This window comes from Salmo salar, chromosome ssa02 (genome assembly GCF_905237065.1).
Source record: "Salmo salar chromosome ssa02, Ssal_v3.1, whole genome shotgun sequence".
Taxonomy (NCBI): domain Eukaryota; kingdom Metazoa; phylum Chordata; class Actinopteri; order Salmoniformes; family Salmonidae; genus Salmo; species Salmo salar.
The window spans coordinates 34,416,598-34,440,668 of record NC_059443.1 but is presented as its reverse complement, the minus strand read 5'-3'; the positions used below and the strand labels follow the sequence as shown (position 1 = coordinate 34,440,668).

The 24,071-nt window shown below is 44.6% G+C and overlaps 1 protein-coding gene across 14 annotated transcripts in view; it reads right to left on the bottom strand.

The window, feature by feature from the left end:
• cspg5a (chondroitin sulfate proteoglycan 5a) overlaps positions 1 to 24,071 on the bottom strand; it is a 47,766-nt gene that overhangs the window by 18,436 nt on the left and 5,259 nt on the right. For all 14 annotated transcript variants that reach the window (XM_045702884.1, XM_045702886.1, XM_045702875.1 and 11 more), the window contains exon 2: positions 17,299 to 18,274. In XM_045702884.1, coding sequence (XP_045558840.1) covers positions 17,299 to 18,274 — 976 coding nt within the window. The remainder of the gene's footprint in view (positions 1 to 17,298; positions 18,275 to 24,071) is intronic.

Here is a 24,071-nt window from a genome sequence, read left to right as displayed (position 1 = left end):
GATTTGCAGTCCAACCAGAAAGTCCAGATCAGCGGAGCAAGAGCTGGCAACAAACAAGGTAGGCACAGTTCCTACACCTGTTTCCACTCATTTTGACATCTTGGGGAGATGAGAATCGTAGGCTGAACAATTATAGGATACGGACCTAGAAAGCCTGAGTTTGTTCAGTAGGCCCATTGTATTATGACCGGTCGTAGATTTAAAGGGAGTAAGTCCCGAGCAGGATAGTTCATGTAGAGGCTAAGACTCATAGAGAGACAGGGTCATTTCCGTGCAGTTGGTCCTGTGGAGGGTAAAACCTTAGTGTAGCGTTTTATCAGCCAGACCCGTAAGGAGGGTGAAGGTCTCAGCCGCAGTGGCCACGCGGCAGTAGAGTGTGTGTGGATGGATAAAGTGACATGCTTGTGTACTAGGATCAAAGGTTGCCATTCAGGGTTAGAAGAAAATATATTTGAACGCTGTTGGATTTGGGTGTATTAGCAGTAGCAATAAATATAAGTTGGTTTTATGTCCTGTTGGGGTGGGGAACCATGACAGATTATGTGGAAATAGGAAGACAAGTGTGAATAATTTTGGTAATGTGTGTTATCAACAACAGTGATATTTGAGGCACAACACTGGAATAAGACATTAGGTCAAATGTATTCTCCAGTAATACATTTGCAGACGCTATAGTATTGGTTCTAATACAAGGTATTAAGTGCCGTGACCAATTAATAGGCACAAATAACATAACTATTCTCCGTGGAAGTGGGTAGCGCTACCTTGGAAAATAGTTAATAGAAGGTGTGTATTAGAGATGGGAGTGTAGAAATCTAAACACCCTGGACACTGATGGGAGAGGTTTGGGAATAATAACTATTGAAATGGTGACAGACGGCCCCGATTCTCCCTGTAAAGCGGAGCTAGAGTATTTTAATAAAGCTATGGAGGCGCTGAAAGAAGCGCACAAGCATTCTACCAATTCGGCTCGAATCTGGGAAAAATGTAGCAAACTGGATGAAATTGGGCAACATTTCCCTGCTGACGGAAAATTTGAATCAAATAAAAAACTCAGAGATGCTTGTTGTGGTATGACACAATGACATCAATGTAAAATTGCAAGCTCAATATACGTGTTTTGATGTCGGCGTTTTATCAACAGAAGAGTATAACAGATAAAAACGAAATTAGTAAATGTACTCAGCTGCAAAAATACTGTGTACGTGAGTATATTGATAGAATTTGTACGTCGGCTTTGATGACAGGGTTGAAACCTGTGATCAAAACGGCAATTGTGGGGGTAGTGGATGAAATAGAACAGGATGCTTTGAGAGTGGAATATAACTCTGCTCATGTCGCAGACACTTTGCAGACGCGAGGGGTTAATACTCCACAGTGAAAGTCACTAATAGAGGTTACAATGGCCTAAGTAAGAGAAATGAGGGAAATGTGGCGGAAGAACATCAAAGCGTAAGGAGATAGATCCCTGCTTTAGATGTGGGGCTGTTGGGCATTGGAAGAATAAGTGTAGAGTGGGAATGGAGCCTGCTGCATTCGGAGGAAATGCGGCCATGTGAGCGTTTGCTTCTTTTTCAAAAGAGCAGCAGCAAATCCTTCTGAAACTAGTGGGACAGGAAACTTTTACATAGCGCTGTATGATATTGGTGCAATGGATAGTGGTTCATAGAGATTACAGTTTCTATATGAACGAAGATGGATGAGATCACGTTTTACACAACTTGTTAATAGATGCCAGGGATCAAATATCGCAGATTCTTTATGATGAGAAATTTGCTAAATTTGCCAAAGGAAAAAGTATTTTGGGTTAAAGAATCTAGGCGAAATGCCAGGGGATGGATTCTAAAGAGGTAACAAATTTAAATTATCTAGCCGAACATTCCTTGAAAACCTCAGAAAACCTTGTTTTTTTTGTTGTTTTATTATAAAATAGATTTAGGTTTCATGTCGTCTTATTCTGAAATAGATTTCTAGAATGGATGAAAGGGTGGAGGGGTCATGAGGAATAAGCATAGGGGTTACCAAACCTAAAATGAACTTTTAATTTTTTTAGTTCTGACACGACTTCCGCCGATGTCGGCTCCTCTCCTTGTTCGGGCGGCGTTCGGCGGTCGACTTCACCGGCTTTCTAGCCATCGCCGCTCCATTTTTCATTTATCCATTTGTTTTGTCTTGTTCCCTGCACACCTAGTTTTCATTCCCCAATCACAGTACATATATTTATTCCTCTCTTCCCCCTCATGCCTTTGTGTGAAATTGTTTTGTGTTACGTGTCAATTTTGACGTGCTAGACTGGTGTTCGTTTATTCCGTGTTTTATCACGAGGTATCTTTATTTGTTTGAACATAATTATTGTGACTGTTTGCACGTTTTGCACTTTTGCCAATTGGCTGGAGGTTTCAACGCAGTGGCGTCCATCTGTTGGTTTCCCCTGCCTCAATAAAGTGTGCACCTGTTCACAACTCTCTGCTCTCCTGCACCTGACTCCGCTCCCAGTACGCACACCATTGACAAGTTCATGAACATTGTGGTGCGGTGGTTATGGAGAATCATGGGGAAAAGAGACCAGTGAATCGTTGGACTCAGTGGTGATATAAAGTCACCGTGTCTAAGGGTAGTATATGCTAAATAAAGGATACAATAATGTTGGGGTGGATTAAAACAAACTCTTAATGATTAGAATAAGGACAGTGGATTTACCAATATCATGTTTGGTTTATAATTAATACTTTTGGATTGCTGATTAAGATGTAGCATAGTGAATGCTAAGGAAATGTACACTTTCTTTTCCAGAGACTATGGTCTTGGGGAGAGCAGTTAGTGATAGGTTTAAGCATACAAGTTTCTGGAGTAGGCCATAGATGGAGTTCCCAGATAAGTAAGGCCTGTTCATGTGTGTTTTTGACCTACGGTTTACCACACACACACCAGCACCCACACCCAATTTACCGGTTATGAATATGCATTAGTGGTGTTGATACTGTGGGATACTGTGGGATTTATTTTGTGGGGTCTTTTCAATTTGGTTTTAAATTGGGTATGCAGAATGATGGAAATGTTTGAAATATTTTAAAGGGTTTCTGAAGGACATGGAAAGAAAGGGGAAAGGGAATATTTAACCTGTTGGGGATAGGGGGCAGTATTTGCACGGCTGGATAAAAAACGTACCCGATTTAATCTGGTTACTACTCCTGCCCAGTAACTAGAATATGCATATAATTATTGGCTTTGGATAGAAAACACCCTAAAGTTTCTAAAACTGTTTGAATGGTGTCTGTGAGTATAACAGAACTCCTATGGCAGGCCAAAACCTGAGAAGATTTCAAGCAGGAAGTGGCCTGTCTGAGAAGTAGTGTTTCATCTTGGCTCTTTTTATTGAAGACTATGGATCTGTGCAATAACGTGACACTTCCTACGTTTTCCATAGGGTCTCAGAGCCCGGGAAAACGTTGAACGATATCGAGGCAGGCTCTGGCTGAAACACTTTATCGCTTTTGGCAAGTGGCCACTCAGAGTACTATGGGCTTAGGCGCGTGCCCGCTTCGACCGAATGGTTTCTTTTCCTTTGTCTGTTTATCTAAACGCAGATTCCCGGTCGGAATATTATCGCTTTTTTATGAGAAAAATGGCATAAAAATTGATTTTAAACAGCGGTTGACATGCTTCGAAGTACGGTAATGGAATATTTAGAATTCTTTTGTCACGAATTGCGCCATGCTCGTCACCCTTATTTAGCCTTTAGGATAGTGTCTAGAACGCACGAACAAAACGCCGCTGTTTGGATATAACGATGGATTATTTTGGACCAAACCAACATTTGTTATTGAAGTAGAAGTCCTGGGAGTGCATTCTGACGAAGACAACAAAGGTAAGAACATTTTTCTTATAGTAAATCTGACTTTGATGAGTGCTAAACCTGCTGGGTGTCTAAATAGCTAGCCCTGTGATGCCAGGCTATCTACTGAGAATATTGCAAAATGTGCTTTCACCGAAAAGCTATTTTAAAATCGGACATATCGAGTGCATAGAGGAGTTCTGTATCTATAATTCTTAAAATAATTGTTATGCTTTTTGTGAACGTTTATCGTGAGTAATTTAGTAAATTCACCGGCAGTGTTCGGTGGGAATGCTAGTCACATGCTAGTCACATGCTAATGTAAAAAGCTGGTTTTTGATATAAATATGAACTTGATTGAACAAAACATGCATGTATTGTATAACATAATGTTCTAGGGTTGTCATCTGATGAAGATCATCAAAGGTTAGTGCTACATTTAGCTGTGTTTTGGGTTTATGTGACATTATATGCTAGCTTGAAAAATGGGTGTCTGATTATTTCTGGCTCGGTACTCTGCTGACATAATCTAATGTTTTGCTTTCGTTGTAAAGCCTTTTTGAAATCGGACAGTGTGGTTAGATTAACGAGAGTCTTATCTTTAAAATGGTGTCAAATAGTCATATTTTTGAAAAATTGAAGTAATAGCATATCTAAGGATTTGAATAATGCGCCACAGGATTCAACTGGCTGTTGAGTAGGTGGGACGCTTGCCCATAGAGGTTAATGGTGTTGAATTCCCTGTATCCTGACTTTCTGGTGAGGCCTGATCAATCTCACTAGAAATGATCGAAACAGGTGGGATTTAATTATCAAATGAATGAGAAACACCAGTCTCCATTCTATTTTACCATTACTTTATGGGATACCATAATTTCCTTATGGAGTTATCAAGAGTTGTAATTCTACGTTGATTGGTTATTCGAATTAGTTTATTTTTTATTTAACATGTTGTTTTTGAATCACAATGTGAATCATGCGTTCAAAGGGGAAATTACCAGTTCCCTGGGGCCCTGGTCTTTGGGTAAATATACAAATGTATTTTGTTCAGTCTGCATATAGAAGGAAAAATATGTTAATGAGGGTTGACAGTTACTCCAAATGGATTGTGATATGTGTATTGTTGATTTCATGAAATGGATTGTGATATCTGTACTGCTGATTTCATTTTTTGTCTTTGTTTCGATACAAATTTCACCAGATTGGGTCTGCTGGATTGTTGGGATTCCCCGATGGGTTAGATTGCTAACTCCCTGATCTGGTAACTCTTCCGAGAGGTCGCCAGTGAAATAAGGGAGTATGAACTAATTTTGAAAATGGTTTCAACAGTAACAGCATGTTGTTATGCTCTTTGACATTTGTCGTATAGATAATGTTATTAAGAAAATTGGGAATGTAATAATGTCTCATATAGTCAATGTTTGTCTGGATTTCCTGAATCAAAAATTAATTGAACTAAACTGTTGTTCTGATCTGTTCTCTCTTGAGGTTATCATGGAAGGTGATGTCAGATCGTGTCTTAATGCATCATTGCCTCAATGCATCATAGCCTCAACTGAGCCTCAATGGTCCCGTGTGGCTCAGTTGGTAGAGCATGGTGTTTGCAATGCCAGGGTTGTGGGTTTGACTCCCACAGGGGACCAGTACGGAGAAAAGATTTATGAAATGTATGCATTCACTACTGTAAGTTGCTCTGGATAAGAGCGTCTGCTAAATGACTAAAATGTAAATAGGAATAATTTGACCACAAACAGTGTGTGTGAACTTCAAAACCCCCCCTAACCAGCTGAAGAAAGAGTGACAAAGGCGTTCAATGCGACAGTGTCTTTGAACACTCCAATCTGGGTATGGGCGGCAGGAGTGCAACATCTTTTAAAAATCCAAGATAGCGTAGCAGTCAGGCATCTTTTGTCTTTGTCTTGTCGTGTCCCGTGTATATGTCTTTTCTATATTTTTTCTTTGCGTATATTTTTTTATATCTTTCTTAATCCCAACTTCAACATGCTCTCCTGCAACCCGCCTCACCCAATGTGGTATGGATCTGCTATTTCCTTTACTTTAGAACCGGAACCCCCAACAGAAGCTAGCCAGCTACTAGCTAGTAGTCAGCTAGCCACTGCTAGCGGTCATCAGCTAACCTTTAGCCCTGACAACTTCTGATAACCAGGTGGCGAATCGCATCTCTGCATGTCTGGCAGACATATCAGTGTGGATGACGGATCACCACCTCAAGCTGAACCTCGGCAAGACGGAGCTGCTCTTCCTCCCGGGGAAGAACTGCCCTTTCCATGATCTCGCCATCACGGTGGACAACTCCATTGTGTCCTCCTCCCAGAGTGCTAAGAGCCTCGGCGTGACCCTGGACAACACCCTGTCGTTCTCCGCTAACATCAAGGCGGTGACCCGATCCTGTAGGTTCATGCTATACAACATTCGCAGAGTACGACCCTGCCTTACACAGGAAGCGGCGCAGGTCCTAATCCAGGCACTTGTCATCTCCCGTCTGGATTACTGCAACTCCCTGTTGGCGGGGCTCCCTGCCTGTGCCATTAAACCCCTACAATTCATCCAGAACGCCACAGCCCGTCTGGTGTTCAACCTTCCCAAGTTCTCTCACATCACCCCTCTCCAACGCACACTCCACTGGCTTCCAGTTGAAGCTCGCATCTGCTACAAGACCATGGTGCTTGCCTACGGAGCTGTGAGGGGAACGGCACCTCCGTACCTTCAGGCTCTGATCAGGCCCTACACCCAAACAAGGGCACTGCGTTCATCCACCTCTGGCCTGCTGGCCCCCCTACCTCTGCGGAAGCACAGTTCCCACTCAGCCCAGTCAAAACTGTTCGCTGCCCTGGCACCCCAATGGTGGAACAAGCTCCCTCACGACGCCAGGACAGCGGAGTCAATCACCACCTTCCGTAGACACCTGAAACCCCACCTCTTTAAGGAATACCTGGGATAGGATATAGTAATCCTTCTAACCCCCCCCAAAAAAATATATATAGATGTACTATTGTAAAGTGGTTGTTCCACTGGATATCGTAAGGTGAATGCAACAATTTGTAAGTCGCTCTGGATAAGAGCGTCTGCTAAATGACTTAAATGTAAATGTAAATGATATCCCCGGATTCCTACTGCAAGCTCTGAACCTCTTCACCTGGATCATCGCAGCTAGCTAGCTGCTATCCGATTGGCTTCTCCTGGCTAACGTCTCTGTCCTGAAGCAAGCACTAATTAGCCTGGAGCTATTCTATGCTAGGCCCATCTCCCGGCTAGCTGAAGAGGTCCATCAGCCACTCCTTGGGCTACAATACCTATTTTGCCAATTGGCCTGGACCCCTTTTATTGCCGATACGGAGCCCCGCCGATCCATCAAGACTGGATTACCGACGTAATCCGCCCGAGGGGGTTTTTCAACAGGGTCCTCCATCGCGACGACCCCTGAATGCCCATCTGCTAGCCTGCTAGCCGCAGCCCGCTAGCTGTCTAGAGTATACCGGACTTTTACCTAAAGAGGTCCATCAGCCAATTCTTTGGGCTACTATACCTATTTTGTCAATTGGCCTGGACCCTTTTACTACACGGACCACTGCTGATCCATCACGACTGGTCTGCCGACATAATCGCATGCAGGGGCTACAACAGACTTCTTCCGTCGTGACGTCCCTCTAAGGCCCTTCTGCTAGCCTGCTAGCCCCGGCCTGCTAGCTGTCGGAATCGCCGTGTCTCCAGCCCGCCCAGCTACTCACTGGACCCAATGATCACTCGGCTACGCATGCCTCTCCCTAATGTCAATATGCCTTGTCCATTGCTGTTTTGGTTAGTGATCATTGTCTTATTTCACTGTAGAGCCTCCAGCCCCGCTAAATATGCCTCAGCTAACCCTCTTGTCCCACCTCCCACACATGCGGTGACCTCACCTGGTTTAATTGATGTCTCTAGAGACAATACCTCTCTCATCGTCACTCAATGCCTAGGTTTACCTCCACTGTACTCACATCCTACCATACCTTTGACTGTACATTATGAATTGAATCTATTCTACCACGCCAATCTATTCTACCATGATCTCCAATTAGAGACAACGATGACCAGCTGCCTCTAACTGGGAATCATACGAAAACCCCAACATAGAAAAAAGAAACTAGAACACAACATAGAAAAATTAACCTAGACAAAACCCCCCAGTCACGCCCTGACCTACGCTACCAAAGAGAAATACGAGCTCTCTATGGTCAGGACTTGACAGTACCCCCCCCCCAAAGGTGCGGACTCCGGCCGGAAAAACCTGAAACCAAAAGGGAGGGTTAGGGGGGGTGTCTAGTGTTGGTGGCGGCTCAGGTGCAGGACGAAGAACCTTCCCATCCCGTGGATCCTCCCGCATCGGAGGCGGTTCTGGTGCGGGACGAAGAACCCTCTCATCCTGCGGATCCGCCAGCATAGGAGACGGCTCTGGTGCAGGATGACGAACCCTCTCATCCTGCGAACCCACCAGCATCGGTGGAGGCTCCGGACTGCAGACCGTCGCTGCAGGCTCCGGACTGCTGACCGTCTCAGGAGGTTCCGGACTGCGGACCGTCTCAGGAGGTTCTGGACCGCGGACCGTCTCAGGAGGTTCCGGACTGCGGACCGTCTCAAGAGCTTCCGGACTGCGGACCGTCTCAGGAGGTTCCGGACTGCGGACCGTCTCAGGAGGTTCCGGACTGCGAACCGTCTCAGGAGGTTCCGGACTGCGGACCGTCTCAGGAGGTTCCGGCCTGCGGACCATCTCAGCAGGTTCCAGACTGTGAAACGTCGCCGGAAGCTCTGGACTGGGAACTGTCGCCGGACGCTCTGGACTGGGAACTGTCGCCGGAAGCTCTGGCCTGGGAATTGTCGCCAGAAGCTCTGGACTGGGAACTGTCGCCGGAAGCTCTGGACTGGAAACTGTCGCCGGAAGCTCTGGAATGGGAAGGCGCACTGGAGGCCTGATGCGTGGGGCTGGCACAGGTGGCGCCAGACTGGTAACACGCACCTCAGGGCGAGTGCGGAGAGCAGGCACAGGACGCACCGGACTGGGCAGGCACACTGGAGGCCTAGTGCGTGGAGCCGGGACAGGTGGCACCAGACTGTTGACACGCACTTCAGGGCGAGTGCGAGGAGCAGGCACAGGACATACTGGACTGAGGACACACACTTCAGGGAGAGTGCGAGGAGGCACAGGACGTACTGGGCTGTGGAGGTACACTGGAGACCTGGTGCGTAGAACCGGTGCAGGATATACTGGACCGTGAAGGCACACTGGAGGTCTAGAGCGTAGAGCTGGCACAACCCATCCTGGCTGAACGCTCACTTTAGCCCGGCAAATGAGGGGCACTGGCACAGGACGAACTGGGCTGTGAATGCGCACTGGCGACACAGTGCGTAGAGCTGGCGCAGAATCTCCTGGACCGAGGAGGCGTACTGGAGACCAGGAGCGCTGAGCCGGCACAACCCGTCCTGGCTGAATGCTCACTTTAGCCCGGCAAATGCGGGGCGCAGGCACAGTGTGCACTGGGCTATGAATGCGTACTGGAGATACAGTGCGCATCACCACATAACATGGTGCCTGACTGGTCACACGCTCCCCACGGTAAGCACGCCCGCTCTGCAGCGCTCTCAACGCCAACACCTCTGTCCGGAATCTTTCGTCCAGTTCCTCACTCGACTCCCTGACTTGCTCTGGTTCACCCCTCGGCTCCGCCGACTACTCCATGTGACCCCCCCAAAACATTTTTTGGAGCTGCCTCTCGGGCTTCAGTTGTTGCCGTGCTAATTCCTCATAGTGTCGCCGTTCCTCTTTTGCTGCCTCTATCTCCTCCCTTGGACGGCGATACTCCCCAATCTGCGTCCAGGGTCCCTTGCCGTCCAGGATCTCTTCCCATGTCCACTCCTGGCCACGCTGCTTGGTCCTTTGGTGGTGGGAGATTCTGTCACTTACGTCATATGAAGGAGACCAAGGCGCAGCGTGGGTATCGTTCCACATCATTTATTTTAATGTGAAACTATGCAAGACATACAATAAACTATAAACAAAACAACAAACCGTGACGAAGAGGTGCAACATGCACTAACTCAAAATAATCTCCCCCAAAACACAAGTGGGAAAAACAACTACATAAATATGATCCCCAATTAGAGACAACGATGACCAGCTGCCTCTAATTGGGAATCATACGAAAACTCCAACATAGAAAAACGAAACTAGAACATAACATAGAAAAATTAAACTAGACAAAACCCCCCAGTCACGCCCTGACCTACTCTACCATAGAAAAATACGAGCTCTCTATGGTCAGGACGTAACACTATCACTCCAGTCTCTATCACTCCAGTGTTTAATTGCTAAATTGTAATTATTTCGCCACTATGGCCTATTTATTGCCTTACCTCCCTTATCTTACCTCATTTGCACACACTGTATATATACTTTTTTTCTATTGTGTTATTGACTGTTTGTTTTGTTAATTCCATGTGTAATTCCATGTGTTGTTAGTGTCACACTGCTTTGCTTTATCTTGGCCAGGTCGCAGTTGTAAATGAGAACTTGTTCTCAACTAGCCTACCTGGTTAAATAAAGGCGGTCCTGAGACCGCACATGTGGAGTGAGTGATGAGAGAGACAACATACAAACTTCTCTCATGCTGCTGGTGTACTGGTGGGAGAAAGGAACCAGACAGAATGGTGGTAGCGCCTCAGGTGAGAGACTCGTGTATGTGGGAAAAACTGATGCATCTATTTGGATATTTAAATCGGGGCATTATCAAGGGCCATCAAATGTGACAGGCAAGAGTTATATGCGCCATTGGGAAGATGAACTGTAAAGCTATCTGAAGAAGACACGCTAGAATGATAAGTGCCTGGATAAGGGGGGGGGTCAACCATGCCCCTAATTGTTTAATTGGGGTATCAGGTTTATTGAGGAAGGTCTACACACTACGAACAATTTAAATAAGAATGCATTGAGATAGCGATCTTTCAGTACCATGCCACTCGCGACAGGAACACAGGGACAAAGGGGGGCTGTAATGAGAAGAGTTATTACCGGCAATAAAAGGTCCCGTTTATAAATGTACATTCTAACCGTGATGATGTGTGCTAGGTTGAGAAACTTGAATTTGAGTGATAGACTCAAAGTAAAGCACTAAGGACTGTTATTCTAAATTTGGGTTGGATAATTTATAAAATGTTTTAGTTATGATCCGGATACCTTCGACAGGGAGGTTATTAAAGAACTCACTGGATGATAACTTGGTTTAACCATTAAGGTTTTTTGTTTCTTTTGTTTTACCATGTCATCAGAATTTTATGTTAAATCGCATTAATACATATAGATTGCTGGATGATAAGGTACAATTAATGGCATACAAGGCTCATAGTCTGTGTCTTGTGTTAACACCCAAGGATGAAAATGAAGCTGACGGGCATGGAGACTAGCATCACATGGGCATACAACGTAACGGATGGACGGTTCTTTCCCCAGTCTAGAGACGCATCGAGGGTGGTGTGAAATTACTGTATTTTTTCTCTTCCCTGCTTAAGTCAATATGTTTTTAGGTTCCAGGGAACATAAGAGAGATCATTGTTCCAGAGGAGGGTCTGATGTATATTGACTAATTGATTTGACATTGTTTTAGTATGTTTATAACTTTAGAAGTGCATTAGGAGTTGTGACCATTGTGTTATGGGTTAGATGGAGTGACATATGTGCAAATGAATCTGTAGCAGAAACCTGGTACACATGAGGCCTGTGTTTGAGACATAGTGTTTACATAAGGCTGTTAAGTGGGATGGAATGTGACTGGGGTGGAGATCTGTGGGGTCTCATAAATGAAGGTTGTGGTGATAGAGTGGTATCATTCTCAGAGACTATGTATATTGTTACAGGAGATAGCTCGTAGGAGAGGGAGGACAGCTAACTGTACACAATATAGGGACTATTATGGAATTCAGTTGAAAATTACACATACCCAGATCTTGGTGAGAGTAGCAGAGATAGTGGAGGCATTTCAGACACTATTGTCAACTTTCAAGAAACCTGTGTCTCAGAGTTTTGTTAGGTTGGATATTCTTCCAACGTCATTAATCTCTTTCCCATTTACAACAGCCAGCGAACACTTGACGAATTCCATGCAGTAGTTATTCTCACAGCAGTCACTGTAGGGACAGTAATTAAAGGAGGCTATAGTAACAGCATGGATTTGGAGTACAGTGCAAATTAGGGATTTTGAGGTATGCGTAGTGCAGTGTCAGTAATAGCAGGGGTTACTTTAGTAGAATTGTTGGGATATAATTTTATGAGGACTCATGCCACGTGGCTTGGTAGCTGGTACCTGGGAGACCGATGAGGGTATCGGGGGGCTGTTATTCACGTCACAAACTAGTGATCTTGCCATAAGGGGAGAGTCTATGTTGTCCTGTTGTCAGGAAATGACCCATGCGTTGCAGTGTGTATATTCCCAGGTGAAAGCGGCACATGAGGAGCAGGAGATAACCAAGGGTACGGGCTGAATTCTGGAGATTGAGTTTACATCAAGATACACCAGGCGGGACAGCGTTGGTCTGGTCCACACACAGTACTCCTTTCAGCACCTGCAGCGGTAAAGATCGTCGTGTCTCTTCTCGGTGAGTTCACACTTCTCACGTTAAATGAGATCCAGCTACATAATGGGTGAGCGTGAAGACGCCATGACAGAGGAAGCGGAGCTAATGAGAGAGAGAAAGACTAGATTCTACTGTAGACATACAGATGGGTTGGGTCTGGGAGCTACTTTAACCGCCATAGTTGGGTTGGTTGCTTTATTGGTTAATGCATCATATAAAAGGATAGATTTTGGGGTAATTGTCAGAGGTGTGGACTCGAGTCAGACTCGAGTCACAAATATGATGACTTGCAACTAGACTTTGACTTTAACACCAATGACTCGTGACTTGACTTGGACTTGAGCCTTATGACTCGACCTGACTTGATACCCTAAAAATGATGCTATTAAAAAAAGTGTGCAACGCATCAACTCTTCATTTAACGGATTACAGTTTGAATCAGACAGCAGCCAATCAAATTGTGCCAGCTGAGAAAATGTTGTGCGTGCAGTGCAGAGGAACGTCGGCGGGTGAATTCAGTCGGAGTCCTTGGAAAGATGATACCCCAAATTATTATTTTCGGATATAAAGACGACGCTGTATCAACAAAAAACGGATTGTAACTTGCAAAACATGCAGGAAGAAAATTACAGACGGAGGCGCAACAATTTCCAACTTTGTTCGACATTTGAAGCTGCTCAAAGAACGGTAAGTCGTGGCTAATATAGCCGACAGCTATATATTTTATTACTTTACTAGTGTATCATGTAGGCTAACGTAACGTTAAATCAATGAGCCTCCACACGGTCAGTCAGTGCGGGAACGTGATCATTGCACCCAAGATTGAGCTACTACTGGCTAGGCAGTTGGTAGTCTAAAACCTGCCTGATGTTACTGCTGTTCCTTAAACCATTGATATACGTTAGCCTACTGTAACCACACAGAGGGAGTGTGTGTGTGTGTGTGTGTGTGTGTGTGTGTGTGTGTGTGTGTGTGTGTGTGTGTGTGTGTGTGTGTGGGCGATTGTGTACAAGCCTACATCGTGCCCGATTACGCCCCATAGTGATCCTCGATAGTCGATCACTACTGGGGGGGGTCTTTCTCATGGCTACCCATGTATTTCCATAGAAATATAACATTTATTTGGAAAGTAATAAATATATAGATATTTTTAAAAGCATTCATGATTTGCGTAAATGTAATATGCTAACTATTACTCTTGTTAAAAATATGAAATGGTATTACATTTGGTGAAGAGCATATTATGACTTTAGGACTTAAGACTTGACTTGATCCTTGACGGTCTTGACTTGGGACTTGACTTGGGACTTGAGTGCTAAGACTTGAGACTTACTTGTGACTTGTAAGACAATGACTTGGTCCCACCTCTGGTAATTGTACACTTGACAACATTCTGAAGACATTGATGTGAAAGCATATACAGTGCTGAGTTACCTCAAGAGGATGTAGCGTTGATTAGGACTACCCACTTGCCTATCAGGTGACGTGGCTATCATGTGGCAATGGAGGAGATGGGGAACAAAGTGAAAATGACATGGCTTGGGAACACCTCTCGGAGCCTGTGGCCGGAAAGGGGAAGACTGGGTGAAAGCATGAGTAGGTTCTCTAGGGCCTTCATTTTTGTGGAATCCAGCAGAAAAGTATCCTGGAGGCACAGAGTCAGGCGAGAGAGAGTGGGAATTGTCATGTTATCAGACGTTGGGTTTTCATGCATATATAATTATGCATAGCTTACATAGCTTGTTAATACTGTTATGTTTTGTGTTTCTTGTTGCTTTTCAAGTCTTGTACTATCACTCTCTTAGGAACCAGAAGGAGGAAGTTGAAAAGAAAGAAGGCTCCAGCGGACAGGTTATTTTCAGTGTGCTACGAGAAATGGAAATAAGAGTGTGCATGGTGTGACTATAGAACAGAGCCCATAAGTCTCTGAGTTTGTAAACCTCACTGTGAATGTTAATCATGTTTTTTAGTTTTTTGTGTTCATGTTTTGTTGTCATTGTTTGTTGATTTATAAGTAATTTCCAAGTTTATATAAATTGAACAGTAGGAAGCTATTGTTCAAAAGGAGGGACTGTTGGGTTCTGATTTCTTGACTTATGAAATATACTTATTCCTTTCACTGAGGGAGAGAGGGTAATTTTTAACAAAGGGTTAAATATCAGTGCTTGTGTGAATGTCTTTTGTCTGTACAGCTGTTTGACCCTTTGGGATGAATAAACTTGGTTTTATCTTTCATAGTGTCCGTCGAGTTCTTACTCTGATAATTAGAACCTAACACCATGTTACCTGATGTAATGGATGAATCAATGCCCCTCGTTTGGTGGCTGAGGCAGAATACCACAAGATTTCTCTGTGTAACATCTTATTTCATCCAACCCGCCCCTCCTCCCCCATCCACGCCAGTAACCGTATTAATCCTCAACCTAACATGATGACATGTCATGGTTTTTCCTACTCATGTAACCTGGCTTACACGTTCTCCTCATGGTGACCTCCATAAAGATCTGTTGGCCTGGTATCAATGCACCAGGATTGGGACCCTTGTAAAACACACAAAATCACACAACCACCCTTTCACCAAACTTAATCAGTGTTTATTCTAGAAATACATGTTTCACATTGCAATACATGTTCATATAAAGTAATTGCCTTTTACAATGAAATGCTCACATTACTTTTGATATGATCCCCTTCTAATTTGTTGAAATACATTTTACTATTACTTAATCCGACCGCTGTTAATTGATAATCACTTAACCGTTTGGTAGACCTATAGATTTTATATTGGTTGGTCTACTGCAGATTTTGAGAACTACATAACGAAAAAGTATTTTTGTTAAGTATTAACATGTGAAGCATGATATATACTGTACTGCACTATTACCACTATTCTGATATTACTTCACAGTAAATTAAAAAAATCAGACAATGACAAGATCAGAGATGTACTGTATGTAATGCATCCCTTATACTGTGAACATATATCCAAAATTAAGTTGCTGGGGTATTTTTCTTTACTAAAATTGCATTGGCCAATACAGTACTGCAATATATGCCATTTACGAAGCAGGTATTTTTATCCAAAGTGACAACAGTGAGTGCTCACATTTTTGCATGTGACCCCAGTGGGAATCAAACCGACCACCCTGGTGTTGCTAGTGCCATGCTCTTAATACTGTAACTGAGCCACACAGGACCACTACAATACATACATACATACAATACAATACTGTAAAATACAATACATGATTACAATACAAGTGGAATGTGTATGATTGTCGTCCCCATGAGCATGCTACCCTCCGCCAGGCCATGGACGAAGCATGCAATGACATCAGAGTGCAAAGCTGTTATCAAGGCAAAGGGTGGCTACTTTGAAGAATCTAAAATATAAAATGTATTTTTATTTGTTTAACACTTTTTTGGTTACTATATGGTTCCATATGTGTTATTTCATAGTGTTGATGTCTTCACATTTATTCTACAATGTAGAAAAATAAAGAAAAACCCTTGAATGAGTAGGTGTGTCTAAACTTGACTGGTAGCTTGGATTCACCATGCCAAAAACAATTCCCCAGGTGCGTGAACAATGAGGACATTTACTGTGATGTCGATGAGAACCTACAGATAAATGCTCTACTGGCTTGATGCAAACTAGTGCCTGCTAAACGTTATGTTTCTTTCATTCGTTTAATTTCTTTCATTTGATTACAGTACACCTATATTGTAATGACATTGAACAATATATTTTTGCATCAATGATTGTAAAAGATGTCTTCAATTATCACACACCTTTGATCACACATAGGATAGAAATTATGGAAATTTGATATTCCATTTTTGGTTGATATTGCCTAATGTGAAAACAGTGTAATATTCTGTAATGTACAGTACTGTAGCATATTGCATTCAAAGGAACATTTTTAAACATGTACAGTATCTTGAATTTTTTGCTATTGGATTAACTGGTTAACTGGTAAATTGAGAAGATATCATCATTATCATTCCTAAGAGTTTAGAAAATTCGGCACATACCTGGCACCAAAGCGATTGAAAAAAACTGTATTATACATTGTCTGAGGTTGAGACTGATAGGCTGTGGAGCTTTGGCCAGTGTTGACCATACTCACATGATGCCTAAAATTTGGAAATAGAATTAGGGCAAGAAAATAGAATAGAATATGGAAATAGAATGTGTGTGTGTGTGTGTGTGTGTGTGTGTGTGTGTGTGTGTGTGTGTGTGTGTATTGATTGCGTGATTGATTGCGTGATTGATTGCGTGATTGATTGTGCCCGTGTGGGTCGCGTGACTACCACACTACAACCGGATGGTTGAAATTGATCTGGCAAAACAATGGACGTATCCTCATAAACGTCTCTGTAAAGCATCCAGGAACATGTGTTGCTTTATATTCTCAAGTCTAAATCACTGAGCTGCTTCATATGGGAGCCCAATTTTCATTTACATGGATATGGGGTTCTCTTTCTCTCTCTATCTCTCTTTCTCCCCTCTCTCTCTCTCCCTCCCTCTCTCTCTCCGTCTCCCTCCCGCTCGCTCTCTCTCTCGCTCTGTGTGTGTGATGGGGAACTGTTTTCCATCCTCCACCTCATTGACTCATCAGGCTCATCATACTTTCTAAACACATTGTCAAGGGTGTAGATATCTGTTATTGTAATGTAGATGGGTTTTATTGGTTCAATGTTTATCTCTGATATGTTAGTAAATTTTATTTCTTCCATCTGGATGCCTTGCCTATGATGTAAGGGCGTGATGGCTGTGTGTGCCAGAGTGTTTGTGTGTGTGTGTGTGAGTGAGTGAGTGCTCTCATTCCATCTCTCACCTGCAGAAGACCCCCATGCCGTCCAGTAGGTAGCACTGGCCTCCGTTGAAGCAGTAGCTGGGCAGTGTGTCGCAGGGGGAGCGGCAGGTTCCATTCTGCTTCACGTAGCCCTGGCGGCAGCCACCGGCCCCGTCTGAGCCATCCACAGGTAACGCTGGAGGGGGGGCCGCAGGGCCCTCTGGAGCAGCAGCAACACCCCCACTGGGCAGCCTCTTGTCTGGGGTGAAGGAGCCGGAACCTGGGGGAGCCCTGGGCCTGGAGCGCGATGGAGGCCCGGCAGTTAGCCTCAAGTCGTCATCCCCATCCAAGGTATCAGTAGTGGTGCTGTAGGAGTACTCATCAGGGGTGGGTGACGCACCGTCTTCGTACGGCGTGAGGTAGTCGTAGGATTCTGGCATGTCCCAGGAAGTGGGGTCGCCGCCCTGGAGCTCGTGGGCCAAAGAGGAGGGAGAAGGCGGGGCTAGGTCCAGGCCGCGGCCGCGAGAGGCGGGGTCAAAGAAGTCTACCGTGAGGACGTCCGGGTGGGAGGGGTTAGCAGCGGCGGGTGGAGGGGCAGTGGTGGTGGCCAGATTGGCTACTCCTTCTTGGAAGGGGCGGTCCAGGTCGAAGACGTTGTCTCTGGCGTTCAGCCACGGTGGGTCGGTGTGCTCCTCTTCATCCTCTTCCTCGCCACGGGGGTTGCTAGGCAGCAGGAGCTCTGTCTCTGCTGAGTCGGGGCTGATCCTGGGCGGGGCCACCACCTCCTCCTCGGCTGGCAACACCCCTTCTCCCAGCATGCCACTGCCCTGCTCCTCTTCGGAGCGCGGCATGTGGCCGGGCCTCTGGGTCACCGTGACGACGGGGCTGACTGAGCTGCTGACCCGGGTCACCTTGGTAACGACATCATTCACTTTGGCCGCTTCCTCGACCTTACTGGGCAGGGATGTCACATTGGCTGTGGTGTCCAACTCAGTGACATTGGCCCCCAGGGTGTTCCCTGCAAACATACAAGAAAACAATGTTGTCAGGGCCATGAGTGAATATCCTTTTATCAATCTGTCCACTTAATGTCATTCATAATACAAAACACAGACACAAGAACTAGACCTACTATAAGCGGCAGAGATACAGATGTAGGATCTTAATTGGAGCCAGTTTGCTACGGCATGAAAATAATCCTGCAGCAACAGGAAATGTGAATTATTATGTCCATTAGAATTAATAAACCTTTTTTGTAGGAGTTGATACATTTTTCGTTAGGGCAAGTCAAGTCTGACATTTTTTAAGTGGAAATTACAAACCTTAGAAGCCTTTTTAAATCTCAGATACACTACACGTTTGCATTTCCTGCTGTGCAGGAAAATTCTCAGCCACAAAAGAGTGATAAAATTAACATCCTACATCTGTAGTAAACAAACACCAACCGAACAAACTATGAGATGACCAGTGACTTTCTTGCATTGAGGCTTCAGCCAAAAATCCACACACGAGTTGTGTCAACCATTGAATGACTGAACATATCGTGACTCAAGTCCCTAGTCATTGGGCGGTATCTGTCTCCCAAACTGGCTCAACAGTCCAACATTACCCTGAGGCTAAAATGCAAAACAAATTAAACCAAGATGGACTGGCCATATACTTATCCACTGGTAAATGACTTCAGCCAAGTGTAGCTCCTTATTCCTCTCCTAAAGCAGCTTTGGCGAACCCCATGGATTATGTGTAATAATTGACTAATGTACTTGAATGGCAAGGAGCTGAGATTAGGGATTATGGTTTGGGGTTTAGGGTCTCCGGGGGCTCCCTGTGGGAGGTGGAGTGATCTGGAGGGGAGACGGTCATATGGCATCTTCACCCTGCAGTCTCACAGAGAGCAGCGCTGAGAGAAACACAGTGAGACGTATTACTTTAACCAGACAAACATGTAGTTCAGTGAAAAAGTGTTGGACTTACTTATCAGTAAGAGAGACCAACATGTTTTCTTTCACAGAAATTCTATAATCATATTTAATAAGCGCTATGCCATTTGTGACGTGATGTCTCGGTTTCAGCGTGAAAACGAAGAAGACGAACCTTCACACCCACACAAACCGTTATCTCATATGAAACAATATAACTATTTCTTCATTAAAAGTGGTGCGTGACAACCAAATAACTCACAAAGCTTCAACAAAACCAGTTGCTGTTATACTAGAATTATTTCTAGGAAATATACAGTAGGCCTATAGAGTACTACATTACTAAGAAGATAAAGGTCGTTAATGGGTGCCGTCACGTTAGTATTATGGTAGCAGCCAGGTGGAATCCTGGGCTTTTTACTGCTGTCGTCAGAGAAACAGAGGCTTTTAAAATTAGGGTGAATTTTGAGTTAATCCATCCATCCACCAGATAGACTCATTCTGCAACTCACACTGCTGTTAAAGACATCATCTGACATTCTGAGCAGCACCGCTTCTGCCAAAACCACTATGGACCGCCATGCTTACACACATATTCAGGGAATATACTTTAAAGGAATATACTGCACACAGACACACACACACACGCATGGACACACACACACACACACACACACACACACACACACACACACACACACACACACACACACACACACACACACACACACACACACACACACACACACACACATACACATAGACACAGACACAGACACAGTCATTCCCTCATTAAGTGATGAACTCTACAGTGAACAGAACAGGCTAGCTAACTCTGTGTGAGTAGTCCCCAGGGGAGCAGGCTACTCAACAGACAGCTCCCTCTGACGGTAAAGAGACACTTTAGTCACACTTCTGTATTTGTTCAGCTCTAACAATCACTCAGTCACTTTGTGTCTTTTATAGTTGTATGTCTGGAAAACAAACAGAGACAGAAAGTAACGTTCTAAAGACAAGGTCTGTCTCATTGTTTCTGGCAAAATGTCCAACCAGTAACCTGAGTCTAGGTTTCCTTTTGTTTTCACCATCAACAACTAAACTCAGCAACAACAAAAAAACGTCCCTTTTTCAGGACCCTTTCTTTCAAAGATAATTCGTAAAAATCCAAATGACTTCACAGATCTTCATTGTAAAGGGTTTAAACACTGTTTCCCATGCTTACCATAAACAATTAATGAACATGCACCTGTGGAACAGTCGTTAAGACACTAACAGCTTATAGACGTTAGGCAATTAAGGTCACAGTTATGAAAACTTAGGACACTAAAGAGGCCTTTCTACTGACTCTGAAAAACACCAAAAGAAAGATGCCCAGGGTCCCTGCTCATCTGCGTGAACGTGCCTTAGGCATGCTGCAAGGAGGCATGAAGACTGCAGATGTGGCCAGGGCAATAAATTGCAATGTCTGTACTGTGAGACACCTAAGACAGTGCTACAGGGAGACAGGACGGACAGCTGATCTTCCTCGCAGTGGCAGACCACGTGTAACAACACCTGCACATGATCGGTACATCCGAACATCACACCTGCGGGCAGGTACAGGATGGCAACAACAACTGCCCGAGTTACACCAGGAACGCACAATCCCTCCATCAGTGCTCAGACTGTCCGCAATAGGCTGAGAGAGGCTGGACTGAGGGCTTGTAGGCCTGTTGTAAGGCAGGTCCTCACCAGACATCACCGGCAACAACGTCGCCTATGGGCACAAACCCACCGTCGCTGGACCAGACAGGACTGGCAAAAAGTGCTCTTCACTGACAAGTCGCGGTTTTGTCTCACCAGGGGTAATGGTTAGATTTGCGTTTATCTTCGAAGGAATGAGCGTTACACCGAGGCCTATACTCTGGAGCGGGATTGATTTGGAGGTGGAGGGTCCGTCATTGTCTGGGGCAGTGTGTCACAGCATCATCGGACTGAGCTTGCTGTCATTGCAGGCAATCTCAACGCTGTGCGTTACATGGAAGACATCATCCTCCCTCATGTGGTAGCCTTCCTGCAGGCTCATCCTGACATGACCCTCCAGCATGACAATGGCACCAGCCATACTACTCGTTCTGTGTGTGATTTCCTGCAAGACAGGAATGTCAGTATTCTGTCATGGCCAGCGAAGAGCCCGGATCTCAATCCCATTGAGCACGTCTGGGACCTGTTGGATTGGAGGGTGAGGGCTAGGGCCATTCCCCCCAGAAATGTCCAGGAACCTGCAGGTGCCTTGGTGGAAGGGTGGGGTAACATCTCACAGCAAGAACTGGCAAATCTGGTGCCGTCCATGAGGAAGATGCACTGCAGTACTTAATGCAGCTGGTGGCCACACCAGATACTGACTGTTACTTTTGATTTTGACCCCCCTTTGTTCAGGGACATATTATTCCATTTCTGTTAGTCACATGTCTGTGGAACTTGTTCAGTTTATGTCTCAGTTGTTGAATCTTGTTGTGTTCATACAAATATTTACACATGTTAAGTTTGCTGAAAATAAACGTAGTTGACAGTGAGAGGACGTTTCTTTTTTTGCTGAGTTTGTATCAGTATCATTCAAAGTATGGTCAGTGTAGTGGCCTAACAGCCTTAGAAATATTTGTGTGATACACGGCTGTCATTTCTGTGCAGTATAAATGTCTAGATTTCATGAATGTCGGGTTTGTCAGGGTTATTAAGTCAGGAATACTGGAGTTGTACTGCATTGGGCATCAACTCTTTCATCAATTAAAACATTCCATACATGTGGTTCTCTCTTCTAAAATGTCATATAATCACTATATAAGCAATGTCATATCATGGAGAATCATAGGCTGTCCAAAATTTGAATCTTCAAGTGATTACTTCAAGGAAAAAATAAATCATCTTCAAAGGCTTCTTAAAACCTTTTACTGCAGTGGGCTGAATCAGGGTCACACAGAGTGATTCTTGGTAGTCTTAAACAAATCTACTTTGAAAAAAAGTATACACCTCACACACATGGTTATGTGCTTAAAGAAAAGAAAACACCTGTACAATGTTAGATATAGAGTTGAAATATATTACATTTGAGTTTGCATACCAATATAACACTGTATATACTGTACATCACAGAAGACTGAAATATAACAAAACCGTTTGACATAGAAACACCGGATTTTCAGCAGGTTTTTATAAATAACGTTACATAATTATGAAATTACAAAAAATATGAATACCATTCCACCCATGAGGCCACTAGGCGATTTGGTCCTTAAACTGCAGGAAAGGTTATTAATCACTTATCACCGTAGACACACACACACTCTCTCAACCCCGTCCGTTTCTCTCTGTCTGTCTCTCTCTCTCTCCACGGAGGACACCAGTGGTGCTCTTGAAGAGCCGCTCTATTGGAGGCAGCAGTGTGTCTGTCTGCCAGAGAGCTTTGCTGATTCTCTGAAGTGAGTTTCAATTAAAAATGTATCCTCACATAGAGTCTTGTTAACCTAATTGGATTAACAAGGAGACTTTTGATGGGCCGCTGATTTCGCTGGGCACCACCGGCCAGGACTAGGGTTGTAAAATTCAGTGAACTTTTAATAAATTCCCTGGTTTCCAGAAATTCTGGTTGGAGATTTCCAGATTCCGGGAATCCTCCAACCGGGATATCGGGAAAACCAGGGCATTTATTGAAAGTTCACGGAATTTTGCGGCCTTAGCCTGGACCCATAGATAACCACTGTGAACAGCAGATCCACACCTCCCACTGGTACACAGCTATCTATCTCCTCATCACCTGACCAGGCCACAAGTAAAGGCTTTTGATTCAATAAGGAGAACTGAAGTTTAGTCATAGACTTCTGCTCACATGCAGGGAGAGTGGGCCTGTCTGTATATGTGTGGCTGTTTCTGAAGTCAAAGTAGAACACATGAAGTTGCTTACGCCATGCTTGGAGTTACTTGAGCTGAGGTTTCCATTGAAAGACTTGTATACACCAGAGACAAATAACACTCTCATTCTCTTTAAACAATGTGAAGACACTGATTTGATTTATCCAGTTGCAAGGCGAGACTATTAATACCAGTCTAAAAATACTTCATGTTGCGTTTGAGACCGTTTGTGATCAAGAAATGTTTTAGGAGATCAGAGAATACAAAACCTGCATGTCTTATCTAAAAAAAACGTTATTTGAGGTAGAAAAACAAAGCTCAAAAATGCAATGTAATTTAAAGCCTAACTTGAGGTAGGCCTACAGACGCAAAACTATTGTGTAAATCATGGATTGATATCAAAGGGAGACTTGCGTGAGATAGAGGTAGGTGACTCACCTATTCAGTAGGAGTAACCATACATCCTAAACACCAACCCAATCCCTGCCAACAAGCTACACTGTGCCCACTATGACACAGAGCCTGTTAACAAGGTTGTGGTATGCGGGATGCCAAATAAAATGGACATTAGATCCACAGGTCCAGCAGGGTGGCAGCCTGGCATGATACCACAATGGCCTGAATGGGGATTGCCAGGGCATTGCCAGGGTAGGGTCAGATCCCTGTTTAGACCTCCACCACTGATTGTCCCCCTGGCCCAGATGGAATGAGGCTCACAGGGGCCACAGCAGACCCCCGGGCCTAGGGCTGTCGGAGAGCGATGTGTGGCGGCCTGGGAGGGTGGGGGGGGGGGGGGAAATAAAGTGGTCTTTGTGCTCCCCTTTCAGACAGGACAGTCAGACAGTGTTACATAAGGGACACCCTCACCCCTTAAAGGGTATTCTGAGGTGTTTGGGGGGTATGGGGGGGGTTGGGGTAGGTTCCAGCCCCTGTTGCGGAGGGCGTGGGTGGCGGTAATGAGAGCTATTTGGCATTGCCAGGGGCAACAGGGTTGATGTTGGCTATTTG